The 11,972-nt window shown below is 46.8% G+C and overlaps 1 protein-coding gene across 1 annotated transcript in view; it reads right to left on the bottom strand.

The window, feature by feature from the left end:
• The window catches only part of CXCR5 (C-X-C motif chemokine receptor 5), a 12,033-nt gene extending 4,179 nt beyond the window's left edge, over positions 1–7,854 (bottom strand). Inside the window, exon 1 of the mRNA XM_006912580.2 lies at positions 7,728–7,854. Within this exon, the coding sequence (XP_006912642.1) occupies positions 7,728–7,784 (57 nt within the window). The 5' untranslated portion in view covers positions 7,785–7,854. The remainder of the gene's footprint in view (positions 1–7,727) is intronic.
• Between the last annotated feature and the right edge of the window lie 4,118 nt (positions 7,855–11,972).

Below are 11,972 nucleotides of genomic sequence, written 5' to 3'. Positions count from 1 at the left end.
GCGCGCCCCCCCTTATCCCCGCCCCCCAGCACTTAGGTTGTTTACCCAGCTAACCGCAAAGGAAGACAGTGGTGCCTGTTTTCATATCTTTCACTCACAGCTGTCCCCCTGCACCTGCTCCTCCTCACTTCCCAGCTCTGTTCTTCCCACCCCTCCCCTAATTAATCCCTCCCCACGGCATTTCAAAACCAATTACAACCAAGTAATATGGGTTCAAAAAGACACTTCTATAACCTATGAGCCCAGGGAGGGAGAGGATGGGAGAGGGTATTCTGCACCCTAGCTCTGGATGGTCTCATGATGACTTCCTTTCAGGAGAGTGAGGGTCCTGCACAAGGAAGAGTGGTTGCACTGGCACACAGGGGCCCTGGTTAGTGGCGGGCAGACCTATTCCCTAACCTGGGTCTTTCCTTCTGGTCCCTGGTGCAGGTTGTTCTGGGAGAAAGGGATGAAGGGATACATTAGTACCATGGCAGAGCCATCTACCCACCCCTCACCTCGGCATCCCTCTGTTATCGCCTCAGTCTAGCCCTTCTTCCCTAATGCTCAGGACTGCTGTCTCTCCTCCGGTCTCCACTCTTGTCCCTCTCCTACGCAGAGGGCGGAGGAGTTCTCCAAACCACAATTCCCCATCACATCAGTGTCCTTGTCTGGTTCCAGGTTTACCTATAAGCAGTGCTTTTCTTTTCTTTTGCCTTCCCCCACCCCCAATTTCACACTGAATAGCAAGGCCAATTATAAGAAAAAGTCATGTTTGTGAGAAAGTTTATCAACAAAAGATTGAAGTAAGCCAGCTTCAGTGCATTCACAAAATACAATGCAGTGCTCAAAAAGAAATGAGGTTCATCTGTATGTTCTCTTAGAAAAAGATGCTTAACCCATATTGCTAAATTTCAAAACCAGTTGCAGGGCATCCCTGCAGCACGATTTCATGGACTTCCTTCACTAGGGCTGGGGCTGGGGCAGAGGAGGGGGAGTCAGGCTCTAGTCTCCCCTTCTTGCCTTTAAACTAGAGTCCTCCACTCTTGTCTCACGAGGTGTTTCACACAAAAGCTTCTGCTTAAGGAAATGGTTCTACTTTCATTTGAAAACCCTGGACTTGTAGAGAGAAGTCTAAATAAATCTCTATGTCTCTGACCTTTCAAACCTCATCTTCTACTTTATGGCTTTAGGCACCCTATCCTCCAGGTTTATCATTCTACTGGCTGCCTGTCCCCAACACCCCAGCACATTCTGACATCCCGGTCTCCAAAACTTTGCTCATACTCTTCCTTTTGCAGAGCAGTCCCCTAAGTTTGCCTATTTAATTCCTATGCTTCCTTCAAGGCCCCACTCAGCCCCATCCTCCTACGTCATTCCTAGCTCTTCCATTTGGAATCACGTTCTCCCTTCTTGCATTACGTGTGCCTTTATTACAGAAGTCAGGTTTGGGGTGTCCATTTCTTCACTAGCTGGTAAGCTCTTGGAAGCAGGCCTTCTACGCCCCCCTTACAATGCCACATGTTTTACACATGAGGTACATGCATCAAATATGTTCTTGTCTGCTCCAAGAGCAGTTTCCCAAGAGGCCCCTGTATTCTGGGAGTTTAGGCAAGTCTCTCTTTGCGCCTCAGTGAATACTCAGATACTCCCTTTCACCCTTCTTTAGTTCCTGCCTCCTCCCAATGCCCTTGACAGCCTAGAGCCTATCTTGGGTTTTCTCTCCGTATTTCTCTCTGTATTTCCAATATCGCCATTGACTATAATAACCATTTGACTCATACTGAATTCAGCAGGCGTTAAAGGGGGAAAACAGTGAGATGGGCAGTCTTCATGTAGAGCAAAACAATTCAGAGGATGGAGAGATGCAAGTCTTGGGATAGTCAGTGGGGCTGGACTCTGCCTACCTTGGCAGTGGTGGGGGCTTGGCTGTGCCACTATCTACTGGAGGGCTTAGGTGCAACTAGTCTGTCTAGCTAGAAGGCCCTTAATGAGAACCACTCAAGTCCTTACTCTCTAAAGCATCCAAATTGATTGGTTTATTTCTCATTTAAAGTCAGTGCAGTGAGATGTGTCCCCAGGACCCTAGAGACCACATCTCCTGAGAATTGAAGTTTAGAGGAGGAGTTGGGGTGTGGGACTGTCTCATCCTCCCTGCCAAGAAGTATTTATTTGGCAAAGTACTCGGGCAGAACGGGGAAGATGAGAGGAAGCTGTTTTGAGGGGTGCTGAGAGTTGGCAGTACATCTCAGCAGGAGGTGTCAAACAGATGTTTTTGGAGGCTTGGGAGTGGCACATGTTAAAGCCACTTCCCATACCTAGGGGAACAGGCACCCCCACCCTTCCCCAAACCAAGGAAGGTTGGTTCTGGCCTGGTGGGAGTTGAGGAATCAGGAATCCTGGACACCATGAGGAGTGGGGTGCAGAAGGGTGCTCTCCAAGACTCTTGTCCAAAGGGAGCACTCTTGCTGAGTGGTAACTAAAGGCCTTCATGTGCACACACACACGCTCTGACAGCAGTGTGTACTCCACATAGACACAGACGTGCCAGGCGAGGCCATGACAGCGTGTGGTACAAGCAAGGAGCCAGTGGATTACAGCTTACACAGAGGCCAGGGACCTGTGCGCAAAGGAGATAAAAAAACATGATGACCTGGATGAAGCTGAGTACTGAGCCAGCAATACAGATGGAAAATTGCTGTGAGCACTGGGGATGGGGCAGGAAAGGGGCTAGAACATTCTATGTGCTGGTTTTGAGGTGCCAGGAAAAGGGAGGGTGGGGAGAAGAGACTGAAATGCTTGGGCATGGTGAGATTACAAATGTTACTCTTCCCCTTCTTTCTCTTCTTCCTTGTGCCCCTCTCTTCTTTCTATCCTCTGGAGTCACTGTAGGACCCAGGCCCCTCCCTGTATAATTAAATTCTCCATGCCCCATCTGACTCCAAATAATGAGGCTGCCTCACCGCCCTGCACTGGCCAGTGTGAAGCTCAGCAAACATTTGCTGACTGGGATTCTTTGTCAGCAGGTGGTGCAGGGGGTGTCTGCCCTGGATCCTCATCTTGGATGACATAGCTAGAGAATATTTTTGGACAATGCAGAGTTCTCCACAATCTGGAATTACGAGCTCAAACTGACCAGTTGCAATTGATAGGGAAAAATATAGAGAGCTAGCTCAGATTTGAAGCTTCAACTGTCTGGTGACAAATTAGGGAAGATTTGCCTTAATGACAGTTTACGAGAAGGACCTGACAGTTTGTTGAGTGTAAGCTTAAGATGAGTCAACTGGGTGACGTGGCTACCAAAAGGGCTACTATTACCTTACTCTAGGTGAACAGAAGCCTGCAGGTGGGCATCTGGCACAAACCCAGTTTGTTTCTTCTGGATAAGGACGACCAGTTTTCTGAGGGGTCTGGAAATCCTCACCTTGGGAGGATGTTTTCAGCTACTGGGGTATAGAGTCTAGGGAAGGGAAGACTTGAGCCCTGGAGAACTGTGTTCTTCAAGGATTGACAAAAGCCCCATTGGGTAAGAGAGCAGTCTGGGCTTATTGTGTGAGGTTCTAGAGGGCAGACCAGGGGGAATGGGAGAGGTTGGGGCTAGGGGTGTTTCAGTTAGAGGAGAAAGAACAATGAGTTGGGGACCTTGGGAGGAAGAAGGATGTTCGAGCCTCGGTGTGTGGGAAGGGAAAGGAGGCTGAGCCCTGCCCTCAAATACTCCTCCCTCCCAGCTCCCAGATGCTCAGGTTTTCTGACTGTCATGCCCTGGCCAGGTCTGAGCTGGTTCACAGCATGATCTTCATGTAGCTCAACACCTGGGGGAGAGGGGAGCCATTTACTTCTCTCATCTGTCTGTCCTGCAGCCAGTGAATGCCCTAGCCTGACTTTGCTACTTAGCCCCAAGGAAGGAGGCATGGATGCTGAGTGCATAGTAAGCCCTGCGGAACCCCAGGACTCCAGAGGCCTGAGTCATACTGGCTGCAGGAGGTGTCTGCACACAGATGCAGATCATTGCTCTGGCCATAGGGAGCACACACGGCTCCATTTCCTTTTATGTCCCTGACTAGATATTCCCAGCCAAGAGTCGGGAGCTGTGAATGGGGCCAGCCAAGGCATCTCTCTCATCCTACCCTTCAGTGGCTTGAGGGGTACAGAATTCTGGAGGAATGAGGGTGGAGGTCTGTATTTCTTACCCCACTCTTCCTTCGGAGGGCCACACTCCCAAAAGACCATCTGAGACTCTGGCTTGCCATTTATCACATCTTTTCCTTTCCTCACCCCTACCCTTCAGGAGTGAGTGTGCCAAGCCCCTCTTTCATCTCTACCCAAGGGTTTCGGCTATTAGGAACATGAGAGTACTCTGGATGTGGTTCTGCGGGGAGGCTTTAAACTACCCCTACCTCTACACTGAGGTTTAAGGGGGTCCTCCTTGGCACACCAAATCAATTTGCTTTGGAGATAGAGTCACACAGTCTGAAGGACAAGTAAGATGTCTCCTAGGCATGTACAGCAATCTCTTGAAACCATCTCCTGGTAACTACTGATCTGAAATATTTTGTCCCATTATTCCTGAAAGAAAACTCATTCCTGTGTCCTGATTCTCAGTGTCAGATCCATGGCCACTTTTTATGCCATTGTGCCAGAGTGGACCAGCCAGTCTGTGGCTTCAAGGAAGGCAAGAGTTCCTATGGTCTGTGTGCCTGAGCCCAGATTCACCAACCCCTCCCCAGGCTGGCCCTGGGTCTCTCCCTCAACTCTAACCGCCCCCAATCACACCCAGTTGGGGCCTCCTCCACTGGGGTTCTTCTGGGACTTTTAACCTGGTGGAGGGGGGGCATCCTACCCTGCCCTAAGATAAAGCCCAGAAGAGCCTAAGCTAGTTTTGGTTCCTCTTCTTCATACCTCTTTGATGAAATGAGATGGTACATGTGGATGGACTTTGTAGCTTGTGATGCTTTAGTTACACTGAAGTCATAGTTTATGGGGGCCATCACTGGGGAGGGATCAGGGGAAGCCAGGTTCTGGAGATGGACCAGCTTCTCCCTGTTCTATAGTAGCGTCCCCTCCCGGCTGATATGCAAGGTGGGGCTGGAGGTGCAGTTTATGACTGGCCCCTGTGGGTGCCCTGGTCCCTGGTTCTGTCAAGAGGAGGCTCCAAGCTCTCAGATCAAAATTCCTATGGACAAAAGCTTTTCTAGTTTTGCCTAGATCTGCCTTCCCAGCAGGATGGGTCCCTAGCATGCTCACCCCAAGGACCTGGCTCCTTGTTCCTTATATTTAGCCATCTAGTTTTTTTCTGTTTGGGTCCTCCATTCATGGGAATTGGTAGCCCATCTTAAGAAAATGGACATTTTAAGTGGCTAGAGTTGATCTGAGAATTCAAGAGGAGAAAGGAAAGACAGGATGACCAACACTTGGCCCCCAGTTCTTAATGCAACAATGGAGTGTAGAACCCAGTGTTCTAGGAATGAACCAATATGTGGGTTTAAACAAGGACAGAGAAGGGAATAGGAAGCAAAAGGAATAGAAGCTAGATTAATTCCAGAGAGAAATGGTGAGCTAAGACCTTTAACGCATCACAAATCAATAAATACTTATTGAGAAGATAATACATGCAAGACTCCTCTGCTACTCTGCCACCCCAGAGCCTGTGTGCTGTGAGACACTGTCAGGAAGACCATCAGCACTGCTCAAGGCCCTGCTGTGAGTGGGTAGAGGTAGAGAGAGAGGGTCTGTGCTTCTGAGGGGGCAATAGCCCTAGAGAGAGAGTATACAGAAGGTAGGTGAAGGCAGGACAAGGCAGTGGGAGCTGGTAGAAAAAGAGCTTCAGAATCCAGATGGTCCCAGGACTTTTGGGCTTCAGGCTAAACCCTGATTGAGGGCACAGTGGGATGCTTGGTTCAAGACCACTCATTTGGGGTGTGACATGAAGCAAAAGTATATTTTCTTTGATATATGGAACATGCCATGCTGTCTCCCTGCCCCCAGCCATCACCTGTCTCTAGTAGGTCATGCAGTGGAGTGAGACATGCAGTTAGGGGAAACTCTTGAGGTTTCTCGGAAGCTAGGACCAGCCAGGTCTGAGGTAGGTTACTATGATATCCAACTGGGTCAGGGCTCGTGGTCAGCTTGAAGCTGTGGGCAGAAGGAGACACCCAGTAACTTAATCGGGTGAGGCCAGGGGCCAGGACAGGGACCAAAGTGGGAGCACATTGCCTTGTCAGAGTAATGGCGTTTTAGTCTGATTTGGGGTATTGCCCAGACTCTGCAATTAGACTCACAGCCTGCTTTATGGGCATGTGACCCAGGCAGTCACGCAGCGTGCTGCACTTAGAAGAGCCCCACACTTAATTTAGTGCTTAGCTGTTGCTCTCATGAAATTATTAATTTTTGAACAAGGGGTCCTGGATTTTCATTTTGCATTGGGTCTCACAAATTATGCAGCAGGTCTGATTAGGCTGATGGTTCTGTTTCTGCTTTTATATTGAGAGATCAGACATTGGATAATTAGCCCTTTCCCTCGCCTTTTCCGCCCCATGTTCTACTTACATTTCCAAGCCTTAGGATCTGGGCAAGTGAGAGGCAGACTTTTCCAGGCAAGTCTGGGAATACAGTTGATGGAATTACAATATAGACTCCAGCTGGGGGAGATGGAGGGAGTTGGAGAACATCTCAGGGTGAGTTTAAGGTCAGGAGAGCTGGTGGCTACAGGAGGAAAGATTTGGATCTTTCATGATCCAGCTCGGAGTGCAGCTCAGAGAGTGGTCTTTTCCCTAGAAGGGCTATTGACCACAGGAGAAAGAAGAAAAGACCACAAAGAAGTTCCCAGAATATCCTTAAAACAGTCCTCTGCTGCCTGTAAACAGGACCCCTGGTATCTTTGGTTGAACTGCTCCTCACACACGTCCTTTGGGAGCCCTGTGACAGCCAAGCCAACTGCTTCATGGGAGAGACTTAGGTGGGGGGCAGAGTGATGCTAGGACCATTTTCTTAGCCACCCAAGAGTTCCTTTTCCTTAGAGATTCTAGTCCTTTGAGGGAGGCCACAACATGTTCTAAAACATTTCTAGGACTAACACAAAGTCCTCTATCCAACTTGGCACACCCTGCTCCCTAACTCCAATCCACTGGGGTCCCTTGCCGACCACCTGGTCTCACACTTCTTCAGTTTAGCATGTAATCATTGTCTACGAGCTTCTGGTGAGTGATTTTTTTTCCTTCTTGGTTAGACCATAAGCCAAATTTGAGGGCCAGGACCAGGTCCTCAACTTCTCCATCTAACACAGAATGTAGTGCTCTGATGATATAATATGATATAATCATATAGCAAGAGATGAATAAATATACATTGATTGGTCAGCTAGCAAAATCAACTCCTGACATTAAGAAAACTTCCAAAGTACTTTCCCATCTAGCCCCTTATTCCAGCCCTAAGAGATAAGGAGAGAATGGAGAGGCAAAGTGACTTGTTTCAAGTCACATAGCAAGTCAGGGGGAATGCAGAACCTGAACCCGTACTTCCAACTCCCTCTAAAAGGTGTCTGTTTAAGGCAATCGCTCTGTTTATCTGCTTCCTCCATGGAATGGAAAATACAGTCTTAAAAGGCAGGTGCCAGTGGGCCTGTCTGCATTTTGCTGGTCTGGAGTGGCAGGAAACGCCACAGATACCCCTTCTTCCTTGGGCCCTCGGCCCATCATATTTAAAATTCCAAGTGGGGCCTGGGGAACCATGAGCTATCTGTTCCTACTCACCAGGTCCTCCAGGCTGTCATTCATGAGGTCCATGTCCAGGGTTAAGGGGTAGTTCATAGTTGTAGCTGTACGTCTCCAGACTGGTCAATCACCGTCTGATGTTGAAAGACTCTCCGCCTGGTACCTATAGAGGTGGCAGCCGTCAGCTGCAAATTTAAACAAATGAGCTGTGTGCTGTCTCCTGGGGCTGCGTAGGACCCACTGCCTGCCTCGCAACTCATCACTTTTTTTTTTCCACTGGGTCAAGTTAGTTTACTTTCAGACACAAGAAAGAAGCCAAATTTTCTATCCTAGAAAAGCAGCTCACTGAGAGAAAGTGAGCAGGGGAGTGTAATAGGTTGGCTACAATTCATGACCACCGGTAGAATGACCCTCTAAATGTAGCATCAAACACTGAAGTTTTTCTGGGTCTTTTCTGTTTTTTTTTTTTTTTTTGAAGAAAAAGGGAAAATCCCCATAGCTTCAGTGCTAGTCAAGCATTTCAGCTTCTTTCCTGGCAATAGTTGTCTCATTTGGGGCTTGTGACTGATTTAAAGGCTGCCCATCACTTCTCCCTGTACCTCCATTAGCCTTCCAATAAGGGAGTTGTACCTTGTAGTGAAAACCACAATAATCAAGTGAGGCAATGAAGGAAACTCCACATAGAAAGGGAACAAGAGAGCCTTTCCAGGACCACTCCTCCAAGCCATCTCCATCTTTCTTGCCACTAGGGTGACCGATCATCCATTTTGCCCTGGACCAAAGGTCCCTTCTCCTGGGAAACCCGTCAGTCCCAGGCAAACTGGGACACTCGGCTACCCCAATTGCTACCATCTTTTTGCCCAGGCCAGGGCAAAATCCCCTCCCTTTTTAGCTCAGAAGAAGTACGTTAGAAATTTTCAAAGGGAAGAACACTAAAACATTACTGGAAGTCAAAAATGAAATACCCAAATTACCAAGCACAAAAACATAAACAGTGCAGAGTCATTTTCTGACTCAAAAATAATAATGTTCTAGCTACAAATTAACTTGGTTGGCACATAAATTATTAACATCATAGACTGACTACCCAGCTAGAGTAGATTTTTTACACAGGAGGACACTAAGGCCCAGAGAGAGAGAAAGTTAGGTTTCCAGGATCCACAGCTACTCAGTGGCAGAGTTGGGGCTTGAAGCCATGTTTCCAAACGCCGTAGTGTTTTCTCTATACACCAGGCTGCCACTCTTACAGGCTTATGTATCCTCTTTCCTTTCCCTCAACTCTGCCCTGTCCAAAGACTCCTTCCTTTAAGAAGCCCCTTTGTAGTTATTGATCAGTTTCCCCTCAAGTCTCATCTTTGTGTCTTTTCTCTCTTGGTCTACAATGATTTAAAAACAATGACTGCACACACAGAGGTGCCCACACATGACCTGCTGTTCATTGCCCCATCTCAAACCTTGTGATCATTCTCCCCTCCCAGCCAAATTATCATTCACTGGGATTCTACTCTTTTTAGTGCCCTCTCTCACCTTTCCCTCCATATTCATCTTCCCCCTTTCTCTCCTGAATACCTTGTTTATAACCTTCACTTCACTCTATTTGTGCTGTTGGGGTTTTTCTTTCCTCTCTTTATTCACTTCCTTCAGCAACTGCATTCAAGGAGGAAGACTCCCAGGACAAGGGTGGGAGTTCCTCTCCTGCACTTCCAGTCCTGAAACCTCTGGAAGGAAGTGGCTCCAGTGTTTCCTGTGTTCCAAGCTTGCTCTGCAGGCCCTATTTTTTCAGCACTCCTCCAACATCCCTGCCCTTCCAATCCATTGATATATTCAACTTTGCTACTCTAAGGACATTGATCAGGAAGGAATATAGTATATAGAATCATATAGGCATCGGAAGGAAATGTGGAAGAGAAACCAATCCATCCTTACTCGCCTTCCCTTGCCCTCAGCAAATGCAAGATTTTTGTCACTACATCCTCATAGATGGTCAATCAATATTGGACAAACATCACCAAGGGTGAGAAACTTGTTCCTTTCAAGAGATTGTGTTTTAATGTAAGATGATTTAATCATTAGAAATTTATCCTTCATGCTGAGTCAAAATATGTCTCCCTGTAACTCATCCCCAGAGATCCTGACTCTGCTTTCTGTCCAGACTGTCTAGCTCTTCTTCCAGAAAGTACCCTCTAAAGACAGATATCACATCCTTATTGATTTCTAAAATACACATATCTGGTGTCTTAAACCAGTCTTTAAAGGACATGGCTTCTGGGTCCCTCATCAGACTATTCTTTGACCTCTGGCTGATTTCTGGTTAATGGTCTACGTATTATCTAACTAGGACAAAATGTAGGAAGATAAGAGTTTCCTGGTTCAAGATTGTACTTATACAACTGCAATTAAAATGCTTTTTCCTGTGGACTCCCACTTTCCTTCACAACATACCTAGCAAATTTCATCTTGATGGTTCTAGTTTGTCATCTCAGCTTATAAAGTGAAACTTTTGAAATCCTGAGTCAGTCATCTGATAGTGTGATGACGACTTAGATAAGCATGCCATACTTGGGTTTACCTGAGTCCTGATGGAAAATATTGACAGGACAACGTCAAAAACAGAACCCTGCTTCATGTCATTAGAGACCTTCTATTCTCAAAAGTCAGGGGAGACTTCATGGAAGAAGTAGGACATGAGCTGGACATTGAAGGTTTGGATAGAGTGAAGAGCTGATGCGCCTGGAGGGGAGAGTGTATGGTAAGGGATGGGAGATGATGAGGACTGCATGAGAAAATGTGCGAAAAGAGTTACTCAAGATGTGGGGTGTGTGGTTATGGTAGTAATGATGATGATGATGTTGGAGAGTGGGCAGCAGGAAGAGGTTGGTGTATGCACCAGAGAGGATAAGAATTGCTCTTGTGGCTTTCTCCTCTCCTATTCCCACAGTTGTCCATTTTCCTTGCTGTGTTGCAGAACCAGAAAAGAGATTTGGAAGGAGGCTCAGGACTACTCCTCAGGTGCAGCAGCAGGCTATGGCAATAGTTTCAGCTGTTATGGTGTGGGGCAGTGAGGCATCTATTGCTTCTCAGTGGCTGACTTGAGTTTTATGGAGCAGAAGAACCTGTGACTCTCACCTGAACTCTCCAGTCCCTCAACTTCTGGGGGCTTCTCATACCATGGACCTATTCAGACCTTCCTGTCTCTCTAGATGACCTTCCTGTCTCTCTAGATGCTGGGACATGCTACAGGTTCCTAAGGCCCACTTGTCCCAGGCACTGATCTTTTATGGTCAGTTCAGTTTGCCCTAAATGGGTAAGTACCTTTTGACCATGAGTTCTAATGTTGCCTTAGAAGATTCAGAGAGTAACTGCTTCTGTAACCGTTATGCCGTACATCTGAAACTAATGTAATATTGAACATCAATTGTAATTAAAAAATTAAAAAGATGATCTTATAATTTTCAAATCTAAAAGCCAGATTCGCCCTCCCCCCCTCCCCCCCAAGATAGAGGAGGCAATGCCTAGACTGTGATCCCTCGACTTGAAAGATGAGAAGGCAGGGGTCCCACCTGTGTGTGACCATCAGATGGGGAGGATGCTTCCAGGTGAGGCAGCCCAAAATTTATTTCAATATGCAACTTGTTTATATTTCTAGTATGTTAGATCCCAATCCCCACCCTATGGACAGCCTATGGCTGAACTGATTTCCAGACTCCTCATCAAAATGACCACTGGTGGTTTTACCAAGACTGAACTTGTGTCTGCCTTAGGTGGATGGCTGCTTAGCATCAGCTCAGGTGGATTTTTCTCAGTAATTTCACTGCACAGTTTATGGATTATATTAAATTTCTATTGATTCCAGATACTAGATACAATCACTTGTGTTGGAGTTCATTTCCCACATTCTACAGAAAAGTTAAGTTGTTCCATAGAGTGTTGGGGTGCACAGAATGGGTTGGGGTTTTCCCCCCTATTTTTTTCACTACCCTGGGATTCCCTCTCTGACTTGGGCAGAGATCTTTTTCTCTTCTTTCTCTGAGTCTTTCACAACTGTTCAGAACAGAGCTCCACAGGTCTCCCCGCCAGTGAGTGAGTCTGCCTGAGGAAGTGTTGGGCATTCTTCTAGGCACCCAAAGTGAATAACAATAACATTTGCATACTATTTACCAATGTACAAAGCCCTACAATTTTTGTCTTTCTTTCTTTCTTTCTTTCTTTCTTTCTTTCTTTCTTTCTTTCTTTCTTTCTTTCTTTCTTTCTTTCTTTCTTTCTTTCTTTCTTTCTTTCTTTCTT

The sequence above is a fragment of the Pteropus alecto genome, unplaced genomic scaffold, assembly GCF_000325575.1.
Source record: "Pteropus alecto unplaced genomic scaffold, ASM32557v1 scaffold215, whole genome shotgun sequence".
In the NCBI taxonomy this organism is placed as follows: domain Eukaryota; kingdom Metazoa; phylum Chordata; class Mammalia; order Chiroptera; family Pteropodidae; genus Pteropus; species Pteropus alecto.
The sequence above is the reverse complement of the archived record's forward strand: the minus strand, read 5'-3'. Positions and strand labels throughout refer to the sequence as shown.